At 37.8% G+C, this 14,967-nt stretch overlaps 1 protein-coding gene across 1 annotated transcript; it reads right to left on the reverse strand.

Annotated features, from left to right (window-relative positions):
* Positions 1-1,863: 1,863 nt before the first annotated feature.
* On the reverse strand, positions 1,864-2,301 carry LOC137829315 (secreted RxLR effector protein 161-like). Its single transcript, XM_068636122.1, has 2 exons — positions 2,187-2,301; positions 1,864-2,138 (listed from the first exon to the last, which is right to left on the reverse strand). The coding sequence occupies exons 1-2, from the start codon at positions 2,299-2,301 to the stop codon at positions 1,864-1,866; spliced, it is 390 nt and encodes a 129-aa protein (XP_068492223.1).
* Positions 2,302-14,967: the final 12,666 nt, after the last annotated feature.

Genomic DNA, 14,967 nt, shown 5'->3' on the forward strand with positions numbered 1-14,967 from the left:
GTTTTTTCTTTCTAATTTTTTTAACTCTCCATCAACTTGTTAGGCGAAATAATCGTCATTGCATTAAAGAAAAAATTCAAAAGACAAAGTACTTAAAAAAAAAAATACTTTAAACAGTCAACAAAATCAAATTTTTAATAAACACTCAATTAAAATATTCAAATTAATAAGTTAACCAAAACTTAAATATATTAAAAATAAAATTAATGCCTATTGTACATATAAATAATATAAGTTTATAAAAAGTTTTTCACCCCCAATTCTCCTTATATGTTTTTGGTGACACCACATCTCCTAGGTTTGGACAAAATCACAAAGTGAGATTTTCACTTCAAAAGTTACATTAAGACTTGGAGGTGATATTTGTAGTAAAACAGAATTTAAAATATGAATAAAATTGATTTCTCAATATATGAGTAATCACTGTCCATAAGGACTTATCCATAATGTATTGCGCAAGTCCTCTAGGATATTACAAGAACTTTATGGAAATTTTTTAGGATCAGAACTATTCTTAGAAGAGTAAGAACTCAATAAATCCATAAAAAATATTTATAATAAAATAAAAGAATAAATGAAGAGAGAGAAAGAGAGGAGTGCACAATGAGTGTTGTGAGGAAGATGAAGAACACAGTAAGGAGATGTGTGTGAAAATGAGAACAAAGCCCCTCTTTATATAGGGAGAGGATAAAAGGATCTCTTGCATCTTCACAACTGAAATCGTGACACGTTCCATTGACTGGCCGCTGGAAATAGAGCAACTGTCGGAAGAGAGAGGAAAACCGCGAAGAATAAGGAACGCAGCGAGAGTGAAGGGAATGAACCTTCCCTGGACGTGTGACCACGATCCTGGGTGTAGAGGGCAACGATGCGCGTCAAACTTGTAATAGATCCAGTATCCGCTGCACTTCCGCGATCTCCTCCAATGGCACTGAAATATTGATAGGGTTTTCTCAAACGCTCTGTTTTCCGTTTCTACACACACTTTGTTTTTCGTTTCTGCACACACTCTGTTTTTTCATTTCTGCAATATATACGGTTTTACAACAATCCCCCACATATTCGAAAAGATAAAACATAGAGATAAAGAAAGAAATTAATTCTAGGTTCATGTAAGATGTAATGCATCAGAGTTGGTATAATAAGCTATATGAACCAATCTTAGATTGATGAACTTAACACATAGTGTAGTTGGTATAGTAAGTTTGAACCAAGACACTTAGTATGTGTTAGAGGTTTATCAATCACAATACACCCCCACAATACTTGTTGTTATCGCTATGTTGGGCGTATAAGGCCATGCGTGTGCCCGGTATTCATGAGTGTTATAGAGATCTCGCCAATATCTCATGCAAGCGGCCCCACTTGACACTCATATAGGTAATTTCATCAAGTGTATGCTGCAAATCATACACCACCCATAAGGGATATGAAAATTATTAAAACTTTGCAAATCATTAAAAATATTTTACCTCATAATTTTAACCACAAAGTTTATCCTCTCGATAATGCAGTGTCTAGCACTTTCACACACACCATAGGAATGGACAAAATTGATCTTAAATCAATATTAGTGTTAGCATAACTAACAAGTGACTTGTTTTTACCCATATGAACCTTATTCATGGGTTCTCCAATCATAAAGGTTGAGTTTCCATCACTTGTTTGTTTGCAAGTGGCTTAAGTCTCATTCTGCTCGATGTTTTTAAAATCAGTTTTCTCCCAAGGGGTTTTGTTAGAGGATCTGCCAAATTCCGTTCTGACTTGACATAGTTAGCAAAAATCGTTCTACTCTTTAACAGTTCCTTCACCAAATTATGTCTCAATTGTATATGTCTCTTCTTTCCATTGTAAGTTTTATTTTTAGCTATAGCTATTGTCGATTGGCAAAGAATGCATTGATATAGATGGGGTTGGTTTCATTCCTAACGGAATGTTTGCTAAGAAATTTTTCAACCACTCAGCTTCACTACCAATCATCTCGAGAGCAAAAAACTCATATTCCATTGTTGATCTTGCAATAATATTTTGTCTGGCTGATCTCCATGTAACTGCACCACCCCCAAGTGTAAATACATAACCACTAGTAGATTTTGTCTCATCTGAATAAGAGATCCAGTTAACATCATTGTACCCTTCTAGCACAACAGGAAATCAGTTATATTCACTGGCATAATCCATTGTACCTCTCAAGTATTTCATGAGTCTCGCAAGTGCATCCAATTGATCCTGACTAGGACATTGAGTGTATCTACTCACTCTACCTACTGCATAAGCAATATCTGGTCTAGAAAAGCTCATTAAATGGAATAAGCTCCCAATTATCTAGGCATACTGAGTTTGAGAAATAAATTCTCCTATGTTCTTCTTTAATTTAGAGTTAGCATCATAAGGGGTGTTCACTGACTTAAAGTCATAGTAACCAAACTTCTTAAGAAGTTTCTCAGTATATTTTTCTTGGGATAGTAATATACTATCTCCCTTCCTTATAATTTTAATTATTAGAATCACACTTGCTTCACCCATGTCTTTCATCTCAAACTTAGATCCAAGAAACAATTTTGTTTTATAAACAATATCATTGCATGCACTAAAAATTAGCATGTCATCCACATACAAACATATAATGACACATTCACCATTTTCAGATTTGGAATACACACATTTATCAGCATCATTGGTAGAAAAACCTTCACATAGTAAAACATTATCAAGTTTTTCATGCCATTTATTTTGGTGCTTGTCTCAAACCATATAGAGATTTTAAAAGTTTGCATATTTTTTCCTTTTGACCTGGAACTACACATCCTTCAGGTTGAGTCAAATGAATTTTCTCTTCTAGTTCACCATTTGGTGAATTACTAACATTCTTCAGGCCGTTTTAACATCCATTTGGTGAATTACTAACTTATGGATAGATACTAAGGCTAGCAACGCACAGATAGAGGAAATCCTAGTAACAGGGGCAAAAGTAACAAAGTAATCTATGTTATGTTTTTTAGTAAAACCTTTAGCAACTAATCTTACCTTATATTTCTCTATGGATCCATCAGGATGGTACTTCTTCTTAAAGATCCACTTACAACCAATGAATTTTTCTCCTTTAGGCAAATCTACTAAGGGTCCACGTATTATTTTTCTTAATTGAATCAAGCTCAGTTTTAATGGCCTTATTCCAATGTTTAACATTAGGAGTACTATTAGCTTCTAAAAAACTTATTGGATCATTTTCAACTAGATAAGTGTAAAAGTCATCTCCAAATGAGGTTTCCTTTCTCTGTCTTTTACTTCTTCTAACATCCTCATTCTTGACATCATTAGCATTATCTATAGGTTGTTCAGATGTACCACTACTCTTTAGAGGAAGTATATGTTCAAAGAACTCAACATTTTTCGTATCTACTATAGTGTTACGTTCAATTATATCATTATTAAGAACTAGAAACCTATAGGCAGCACTAAGTTCTCCATATCCTAAGAACATGAAATCAGATGTTTTAGAACCTATTTTCCTTTTCTTAGGATCAGGTAACATCACTTTAGCTAAACACCCCCACACTCTTAAGTATTAATGGTTGATAACCTTTCCACAACTCATAGGGTTTTACCAGTTTTCTTATATGGTATCCTATTTTGCAAAAAAACACGCGCTAAGCAGAGATTCACCCCACATATTATCATAAGCATTAAAAGTAATAAGCATGGCATTCATCATTTCTTTAAGAGCTTATTTTTCCTTTCAACTACTCAAATAGATTTAGGTGAATACGGTGAGGTTACTTCATGAATAATACCTTCTTTAACGCAATAATCATTAAATAAAACATATTCACCCCCTTTATTTGATCTAATTTTTTTATTTAAATGATTTTCTACTTACGCTTTATAAGTTAAGAACATGTCAAAAGCTTCATCCTTATGTTTAATTAAATACACTTTGGTGTATCAAGAAAAATCATCTATAAATGTTACAAAATAATTTTTACCACCTCTAGACATGGTTTGTTTTAAATCTGCAAGATTGGTATGAACTAAACCAAGAAGTTCAGTTTGACGTTCTACATAATGACATGTTTTATTCGTTATTTTAGATTCTACGCATATATCACATTTACTATTTTGTTTGTCATGCATGTTGATTTATCCTAATCGTTGCAATTTCATAACATACGAATAATTCACATGTCCTAATCTAGCATGTCATATATCATACGAATCAACAATATAAGCAAAAGATTCAAATTCATTAATAACTTCAGAAATGTTCAATACAAAAAGACATTGATCACAATATCCCTTTCCCACAAAAACATTTTTTTTTGTCGTAACAATCTTGTCATATTCAAATGACACTTTAGCCTCAGCTTTGCTTATCAATGCTACAGAGATCAAATTAAATTAAATTTATGTTACATGTAGCATATCACTCAAAGCCAGAGTTTTACCATATGTGAGCTTTAGAAAAACCTTTCCTTTTCCTAGGACAAGAGTTGTCCTGGAGTCACCGTGATAAACTTCTTATTCTCTATCTCACACACTTGTGTAGGAGGTAAACACATTTTTGTTTGCATAGACGTGTCTGGTAGCTTCAAAGTCTACCACTCATTTGTTCACATTTGTCACAAGATTTACTTGTGAAACGACTGTCATAATGGTATTTTCCCCTTTGGCTAGATTTGCCTTAGGAGGATAGTCGTTTTTGGCCCTATGTCTGCACTGAGGTGCATGATGATCTGGCTTTCCACAGATACCCTTTTTCTTGAAAGTGGGGTTAGTTCCATTGGGACGAGAGAATTTATTATTATATTTCTTTTTGTTATCATATTTTTTGTTCGTACCTTTTTGGAGTTGGTTTGTCTTCTACCACGTTTGCTTTGACAGACAAAGTTTTGGCCTTTGTAGCAGCACACTCCTTCCTGTTTGTGTCTTCAATGATGATGTGGGTAATCAAATTTGATAGTGAGATTTGTTTGTGTTTGTGCTTCAATTGTTGTTTGTAATCAGTCCAAGATTGCAAAAGCTTTTCGATCAAGAGTTCCGACACTAATTCATCCGACAAGGCTATGATTTTGGCTTTGATATCTTCAAGTAGCTTGTGGTATTCGTTTATCTGGATTTTGATGTCTTTGTCTTCAATCATCTCCCAGCGGTAGTAGTTTCCGATCACGAACCTTTGTCTGACGACATCTTTGGCAGTGTATTTGAGGATAAGGGAATCCCAAATATCTTTTGCTTCCTTGTAAGAGCAATAAACATCGAAGAGATCGTTAGGTAACGCACTAAGTAAAGTGTGTTGACATACCTTGTTTGCATGGATCCAAGTATCAAAAGTGCAAAAGCGACTTCGTACATGTCCAATAGGGTGGACACGCGTTCTTGCCAGCGTCGGAAATTCTGACTGGTGAAGACTTCAATTTTTTAGACTTCTGGAAGTGGTTTCGCAAAATATGGTTTGCGTTTCAGAAACAACGTTTGACATTTCTAGAGAAGAGTAGTTTTTGTTGTTCGCATTGTCAGCCATAAGTCCTTACGATTGTAGTAAAGCAGACTTTAAAACACGAACAAAATTGATTTCCCGAAACGTGAGTGATTATTGTCCGTAAGGACTTATTCGCAGTGTCTTGCGCAAGTCTCCCAGGATACAACAGGAACTTCCCAGAAATTTCTGATGATCAGAATCCAAAAAAATATTTATAATAAAAGAAAAGAATAAATGAAGAGAGAGAAAGAGAGGAGTGCCCGGTGAGTGTTATGAGGAAGATGAAGAGCAGTGATGTGTGAAAATGAGAACGAAACCCTCTTTATATAGGGAGAGGAACCAAGGATTTGTTGCATCTTCACAATTGAAATCGTGGCACGTTCCATTGACTAGCCGCAAGAAATGGAGCAACTGCCGGAAGAGAGGGGAAGACCGCAGAGAAGAAGGAACACAGCGAGAGTGAAGGGCATGAACCTTCCCTGGACGTGCGGCCACGTTCCTAGATGTAGAGGGCAACAATGCGCGTCAAACTTGGAATAGATCCAGTATCCGCTGCACTTCCACAATCTCCTCCAACGACTCTGAAAAATCGCTAGGGTTTTCTCACACAATCTATTTTCCATTTCTGCACACACCCTATTTTTCATTTATGCACACACTCTCTGTTTTTTCGTTTTTGCAATATATATTGTTTTAAAATAATTTTGGACAATTATAAAACACAAATAAAAATTAAATGTTGAGCAATGATAATATAAAAAGTGTTCATATAAGATGATATATAAAAATCACTAGATTCCGGTCTTCAAAATTTAATTTAGATATAATTTAGATGCAGTAAAATAAGTTGGACCTAAAATCTAGATTTATTTGAATTAAATGAAATTAGACTTTTTAAATTTAATTCATATAATTTTTTCAAATTATATTTGCACTGACTTAATTTTGAGGTAACAACTTACATAAAAATGAACTTTGCGTTTTTGTCCCTCAGTACAGAATCATCCAGCGTGGCGTTTGAGGTGCATGAAGTCCATTTATCTGTTAAAATAAGGCAATAATGAAAAGGGTACACGTGAAACAAAAAACAAAATGGTAGCACTCAAGGTCACAAGACAACGTAATCCTGAACACTTTGATAATTGAGGTCGGAAAAAGCAGTTGCTTGGTTGTCATGATATATGTACTGCACCAATTATGAGTTTTATGATATATACATTCTTATCTATTGGGGATTACTATCACAGAAAGTTGTATACATTGCAGCCCCACAAACAAATTCGTTCAGAAAAACAAAATTCAAATATTAAAAATCTTACCCAAAATATCTTTCAATTAATACATTCCCGAAGTGACACGTGGTATATTCGAGGAGTGTATCCTCTTCTACATAGACTTTACATTCATTCAAAACATTTATACATTTATTATCATCAAAGAATACATATAACTTGACTTTTTTTTTATAAAAAAACTTTATTTTTCATAAATGAAACTCTAGATTCACTCCGGAAAAAAAATAAGTAAAGTCCTATGCTACCTAATATAAACATCTTAGGTGAGTGTCATACCTTTCATTTAGGAAACCAAGCAAAATTCCTTTAGCTGCTCTAACTTTTTTGAAATAATACTTGTTAACTATATGTCCATTTTTCATACAATATGAACAAGTAACATGAGAATATCGTTTTTTAATTTTTTTTAAAACCTTTTGGTTCTTTGTTTGGTATAAATTCAAGTCCAAATTTATCATTTACATATCTTTCATAAAGTGTTACCTTAATAAATGGTTTCATATGATCATTGTCTACCTCTTAACATAATTCTAGAATTCATTTTGAACAAGTTCAATAAGTCAATTAAGCAAATAACACTCTTACCTAAGAAAAAAAAAACTTTTTAAAATTACTAAGTTAGTTTATAAGGCATGTATAATCTCCTTTTATAGTATAAGGAGGCGTATCCATCTAATATTGATGGAGGTATGAAGCTTAATTTTACACATTGACATCTAGGATTAACTATTCTATCCTAGGTTATCCTTATTTTAGTAACCAAACAATTTATTGCAACCTATTCCTCTTCAAGATATTTTTATCATGGGGGAAAATTTCTACTATATTTTTACATTTTTATATTATTTAACATATTTTCTTCGTGATTATTTTTTTTTCATTTTTATGATCACGTTAGTGTCAAAAAAGCCTTTAAGTCTTAACAAGACTTACGATTGTGTAGACTTGATAAAGTACTCACCACCTTAGCATGTTCCATTTCATTTCTCATTTTGTGTCATCATTCATTGCTTTGTTCATTTTATTTTCTTAGCATAATATATTGGGTTCTTGCTATGGTTACATTATTTTCCCTTACTAACCAAGATCATAACAAAATTCAAAATTCACACTCAGTAATATAGTGTAATATTTTATTGGCTTCTATGGGCCATCATTCATTTTTGACCAAATTAGTTATATTTTTTACTTGTTGGTCTTGTGTTGACTTCATAACAAAATCCTATAATAAACTCAATAATAAAATTATTCGTGAATGAATGGTGAGATTCAATATTTGATTTTTTTTATAAAACATGGTAAATCATTACAAGAAAGGTTGCTTAGAAACTAAATCTAAAATGATAAAATTAGTCATTAACTTAATTAGAAACTAACATGATCGTTAATTTTAGATACCAATTTATATTCTAATTTAGAAACCAATTTAATTATCATTAAATAAAAACCAACTTAGTTACCAAATATATAGAAACTAATTTAGTGACCAATTACATATAAACTAAATTAACAACCAATTTCATTGAAACCAATTTAGTGACCAAAATATATAGAAACTCATTTAGTGACCAAATATATAAATAACAAAAAAAATGGTCACTATATTGGTCTTTAAATAATATAATTTATTATAAAATTTATTTTTTTATTTTTTTTATTTTTTTATCAAATGTAAAAATCAACTCATTTGAAATATTGATCTCCTGTTGCGTCTAAAACTAATTTCAATATAAGTATGTACATGAAGGAAATTGGATCATTAGAAGGAACAATCGTAGTACCACTATAATGATTAACAATAGGATGTGTCTCTTTCATAAGGGCTAATGTTTGATCACAAGTTCTTCTAGACAAGTTCCCTTATGAATTAATTGTCAAAAATCTAACAGCAAAAGATAATTTAGTGTGATTATTACATCTGGGCCATAATGGTTTTTGGGATGCATCTAATAGTTCATAAAACTTTTGGGCTTCTATGTTTGGAGTCTCATTCATACTTGGAGAGTCATTCATCTCTTGATCATGATCTATTTCATGCTCTAGACCAACAACATCATAAACCGTGCTCTCAGATCTATTGAGGTGTCCTTCCTATGTATTGAAAATCTCAGGACTAGTATGTACGCATATGTTTGGGTCACTTTCTCCATGACATTTCTAATACCGATATTCAAGAATGAATCCTTTCTTATAAACATGAACTTTAACTTCTTCAAAAAAAAAAAAAACTTTAGATTTTTGCACATAAAACAAGGACACCTTATTTTTTCCTTTGAAAAATTTGTTTCTTCACATGCATAGGACACAAATTCACCTATTCCTTTTAAAAATGCATCTTTATATCCCCTTCTATCATACATTAATCAATCATACATCCAACTTCGATTTTGACGAATATCCATAATTTGTCGTATAACACAATGCATCATTCAACTATAAAAGAAAATCTTATAATCTGTCATTGCTTAATTTATTTGAGAACAATAAAATATTCCCTAAACTATGAACATACAATGACTAAAATAAAAAATGTCTAACCTTTATTTCGCCTGAAGAACGAGAGAAACTTGCAGCCCCACCGATGCTAGTCTTGGACTAAAAGAATTCAACTTATTTACTTACCTACCACACACATATTAATACACATATTTTCTACTAGCTACGTAGACATTCAAGAAAACAGTTTCATATATAAAGCCTATGAATAAATATAAGACTTCTAAAAACCATTATTTCCATTGAAAAAATTTTAGCCCTTATGAAAGAGATATTATTGGTAGATGGAGAAGTTCGATTACTGTCTTTTTTAAGTTGGGAAATAGTATTGGGCCACTAGCAGAGGGAAGAAAAACTAGGCTGAGGTTGAACAGTGTGAAGAGGTAAGATAGTCCAATTTATTTTAATTTCTCAGTGTACTTTCTCTTCGATTTGAGGTTTAAACAAGAAAAATTAAAGCTTGAAATATCCTGATGAAAAAGTGTCATAATACAATATTATGAAACTAATCTAATCATTTTAATATTATCACTAAATTTACAAAAGTAGAAACTTATTTTGGGCTCCCACAACTTTTGTAACATGGATCAAGCATCATGAACCAGGTGCACACGAAATAACCCTAGCCTAGAAGGGTTATAAATCCCTTAACCAAGAGAGATTGTAAAGATACACCTCATTGAGGAAAGAAGTGTTCACAACAAAGAGGAAAAAAAAAAGCAATTTGCCAAATACATTAACAACATAAGATTAATTTTCAGAGTAAACAAAATTTTGGTTTAACTAAAAGATTAGTGTCATTAACAAAGTGCACACGAAATTGCATACCTCACTGAGTACTAATACTACAAAGAGAAGAATGCAGAGTAAATAAAATCTGGGTGTAAATATAAAGTTAGCTCTTCCGCTCTACAGGTTCCATGCATTTGGTTTTGTAGAGGCTGAGGTATTGATCCCAATCCCACATATTTGGATTCTAGTTTCTACTAATTAAAGCATGCCTTGTCTGAAAAAAAAAAGTCTTTCTAAGGTTCTAAAAGCATCAGTCTCAATAAAGGGGCAGCAACTAAACCAGTTATAGGTACTGAATCTTTTGTTGCTCCAAATAGCATTATACTATACTACACAAATCACAATATCTCTAGGGAGTTGCAGAAGTTCTAAATAGAAAAACCACCTTAATAATACCATTGAAATGTAATTAGATACACAAAAATCTACACAATTAGGTAGTTTGCACGATTTCAAAGTTTGAATAAAATTTGGATTTGTGTTTGAGCTTGCAAGCCTAAGGCCTAACTAAACCAACAACAATGATCATATACAGTGCATACAGATATTCACAAGTTAATGAAACTTGATCAAACCAGACAAATAAAATGAAGACCTCAAATTAATATCCCTTTATTAATAATGCAATTGCTTGTTGTTTTACCAGAATTACCTTCAAAACTTACAGCCACACAACTTACAACACAATAGCTTCTATGTGCAATGATTGTCCCAACCTCCTCACAAATTTGACATGTCATTAATTTGGTTACATAAAAGTTTCGGTAAATTTTCCCATCAAGAGCCAATCCAATTACAACAATCATGCAGTGGATACAAACAACTCTCTTGTTATCTCTTTTTTGCTTACTTCATTAGACATCACGGAAAATCTTATCAAAATAACCTTGGTCAACTAACATTTGCAGGACATAATCCCAAAGAATAACCTACTTAATTTAGTTCAAGATGCTCTTAATACAACTTCAACAAGCTCTGCACTCGTGGTTAAAACATCACTCACAACAACAACCATATATGCATCAAAGCCTCAGACCACGATTGGAATTAAAAAATACATTAGTTCTCCTTAAGAATTAAAAAATACATTAGTTCTCATTAAGAACTAACTTTCCACCAAGAGTATTTTTTGGAAATACAACATGATAATAGAATCTAGGATTTTTAAGATAGGAAAGATACACAGTGAGTAAAGTTGTGAAGCTTCGATGAGCAAACACAAAAATAAAAGACAAAAAGCGAGAATGGAGCACGAATTGAAACTTACGATGAAAAGCTTAAAGAGGTTGGCCTCCTTTAAAGTAGAGAAGCGTCATCATCGCAGAGTGCGTTCCCGTCATAGAGTGCGTTGTCGTCGCAGGATGCGTCGCCATCAAATGTTACCATCGCAGGGTATCGTCGTAGGGTGCGGTTCCCGGTTGTAGAGTGCCTTGATAAGAGTGAGAAGCGTCATTGTCACAGAGTGCGTTCCCGTCGAGGGTGCGTTGTCGTCACAGGGTCGGTTGCCGTCCCAGGGTGCATTGTCGTAGGGTAAGTTGTCATCGCAGGATGCGTTGTCGTCATAAGGAGCATTGTCGTCGCGGGTGCGTCGAGAACTTGATGAGAGTGAGAAGTGTCATTATCGCAGAGTGCGTTTCTGTCGCAAGGTGCGTTGTCTTCGCGGGTGCGTTGCCGTCGCAGGTGTGTTGTTGTCGCGAGTGCGTTGCCGACGTAGGGTGTGTTGTTGTTGCAGGATGCGTTGTCGTCGCAGGATGCGTTGTCGTCGCAGGATGTGATACCGTTGCAGGATATCTTGTCGTCAAAGGGTGCGTTGCTTCGCGGGTGCGTCGACAAACGTCATTGTCGTAAAGTGCGTTGTCGTCGCGGGTGTGTTGCTGCTGTAGGATGCGTTGTCGTCGCGGGTGCGTTGCTGTTGTAGGATGCGTTGTCATCGCAAGGTGCATTGTTGTCGCAGGATGCGTTGCTGTCGCAAAATGCGTTGTCGTCGCAGAATGCGTTGTTGTCGCAAAATGTGTTGCCGTCGCAGGATGTATTGTCTTCATGAGGTGGGTTGGTGTATCGGGTGCGTCGAGAACTTGATGAGAGTGAGAAGCGTCATTATCGCAGAGTGCGTTCCTATCGCAACGTGCGTAGTCTTCGCGGGTGCGTTGCCGTCACGGGTGCTTTGTTGTCGCGAGTGCGTTGCAGACGTAGGGTGTGTTGCTGTCACATGATGCGTTTTCGTCGCAGGATGTGATACCGTTGCAGGATATGTTGTCGTCAAAGGGTGCGTTGCGTCGCGGGTGCGTCGACAAACATCATTGTCGTAGAGTGTGTTGTCGTCACATGTTGCGTTGTCGTCGCGGGTGCGTTGCTGTTGTAGGATGCGTTGTCATCGCAGGGTGCGTTGCTGTCGCAAAATGCGTTGTCGTCGCAGGATGCGTTGTTGTCGCAAAATGTGTTGCCGTCGCAGAATGCATTGTCTTCATGAGGTGGGTTAGTGTATCGGGTGCGTCGAGAACTTGATGAGAGTGTGAAGCGTCATTATCGCAGAGTGCGTTCCTATCGCAACGTGCGTAGTCTTCGCGGGTGCGTTGCCGTCACGGGTTCTTTGTTGTCGCAGAGTGCGTTGCAGACGTAGGGTGTGTTGCTGTCACATGATGCGTTGTCGTCACATGATGCGTTGTTGTCGAAAATGCGTTGCCGTCGAAGGATGCATTGTCTTCATGAGGTGCGTTGGTGTATCGAGTGCGTCGAGAACTTGATGAGAGTCAGAAGCGTCATTATCGCAGAGTGCGTTCATGTCGCAAAGTGCGTTGTTGTCGCGAGTGCGTTGCCGACATAGGGCGTGTTGCTGTCGCATGATGCTTTGTCATCGCAGGATGTGATACCGTTGGAGGATATGTTGTCGTCAAAGGGTGTGTTGCGTCACGGGTGCGTCGACAAACGTCATTGTCGTAGAGTGCGTTGCCGTTACATGTTGCGTTGTCGTCGCGGATGCGTTGCTGTTGGAGGATGCGTTGTCGTCGCAAGGTGCGTTGTTGTCTCAGGGTGCGTTACGGTCGCAGGGTGCGTTGTTGTTGCAAAATGCGTTGTCATCGTAGGATACGTTGTTGTCGCAAAATGCATTGTCTTCATGAGGTGCGTTGGTGTATTCGGTGCGTCGAGAACTTGATGAGAGTCAGAAGCGTCATTATCGCAGAGTGCGTTCTTGTCGCAAGGTGCATTGTCTTCGCGGGTGCATTGTTGTCGCGAGTGCGTTGCCGACGTAGGGTGTGTTGTTGTCGCATGATGCGTTGTCGTCGCAGATTGTGATACCGTTCCAGGATATGTTGTCATCAAAGGGTGCGTTGCGTCGCGGGTGCGTCGACAAACATCATTGTCGTAGACTTCGTTGCCGTCACATGTTACGTTATCGTCGCGGGTGCGTTGCTGTTGTAGGATGCGTTGTTGTTGCAAGGTGCATTGTTGTCGCAGGGTGCGTTGCTGTCGCAAAATGCCTGGTTGTCGCAAAATGCGTTGCCGTCGCAGGATGCATTGTCTTCATGAGATGCGTTGGTGTATCGGGTGCGTCGATAACTTGGTGAGAATGAGAAGCGTCATTATCGCAGAGTGCATTGCCGTCGCAGGTGCGTAGCCACCACAGGTCCAAAGGGTGCGTTGCCGATGCGGGTGCATTGTCGTCGCGAGTGCGTTGCCGACGCAGGGTGCGTTTCTATCGCAGGATGCGTTGTCGTTGCAGGATGTGTTGTCTTCATAGGGTGTGTCGAGAAACGTCATTGTCGCAGAGTGCGTTGTCGTCGCGGGTGTGTTGCTGTGGCAGGATGCGTTATCGTCGCAAGGTGCGTTGTTGTCGCAGGGTGCGGTGCCATCGCAGGGTGTGCTGTCGTCGTAGGGTGTACTGTCGTCGCAGGATGCATTGTCGTCATAGGGTGCTTTGTCGTCGCAGGTGCATCGAGAAACGTCATAATCGCAAAGTGCGTTCCCGTCACAGGGTGTGTAGTCGTCGCAGGTTCGGTTCTGACGCGGGTGCGTTGACGTTGCGGGATGAGTTGTTGTCACTGGTGCATGGTTGTCACAGGATGTGTTGTCGTGGCAAGGGAGCGTTGTCATCGTAGGTTGTGTTGCGGTTGCAGGATGCGTTGCCGTCATAACATGCGTTTCCATCGCGGGTGCGTTGCCGTCGTAGGTTGCGTTGCCTAGCAAGGTGCGTTGCCGTCACAAGGTGCAATGTCGTCGCAGGATGCGTTTCCATCACAGGGTGTCATTGTAGGGTGCAGTTCCCGGTGTTAGAGTGCCTTGATGAGAGTGAGAAGCGTATTGTCACAGAGTGCGTTTTCGTCGCACGGTGCGTTGTCATTGCGGGTTTGTTCCCGTCGCTGGTTCATTACTGTTGTAGGGTGTGGTTCCCGGTTGTAGAGTGCCTTGATGAGAGTGAGAAACGTCATTGTCGTAGAATGCGTTCCCGTTGCAGGGTGCGTTGTCATCACAGTGTGCATTGCCGTCGCAAGATCCATTGTCGACATAAGGTGTGTTGTCGTCGAGGGTGCGTGGCCACCGCGGGTGCAAGGCCGTCACAGAAGCGTTGCCATCGCGGGTGCGGTGCTGTCGCGGGTGCGTTGCCATTGTGGGTGCGTTGCCAAAGCAGGGTGCGTTGCCATTGCAGGATGCGATACCGTCGCAGGATGCGTTGTCGACGCAGAATGCGATACCGTCGCAGGATGCGTTGTCTTCATAGGGTGCGTTGCGTTCGGGTGCGTCGAGAAGCGTCATTGTCGCAGAGTGCGTTGTCGTCACGGGTGCATTGCAGTTGCAGGATGCGTTGTCGTTGCAAGGTGCGTTATCATTGCAAGGTGCGTTGTTGTCGCAGGGTATTTTGCCATCGCAGGGTGCGTTGGCATTGTATATTGCATTGTCGTCGTAGGG

The sequence above is a fragment of the Phaseolus vulgaris genome, chromosome 7 (genome assembly GCF_000499845.2).
Source record: "Phaseolus vulgaris cultivar G19833 chromosome 7, P. vulgaris v2.0, whole genome shotgun sequence".
Classification (NCBI taxonomy): domain Eukaryota; kingdom Viridiplantae; phylum Streptophyta; class Magnoliopsida; order Fabales; family Fabaceae; genus Phaseolus; species Phaseolus vulgaris.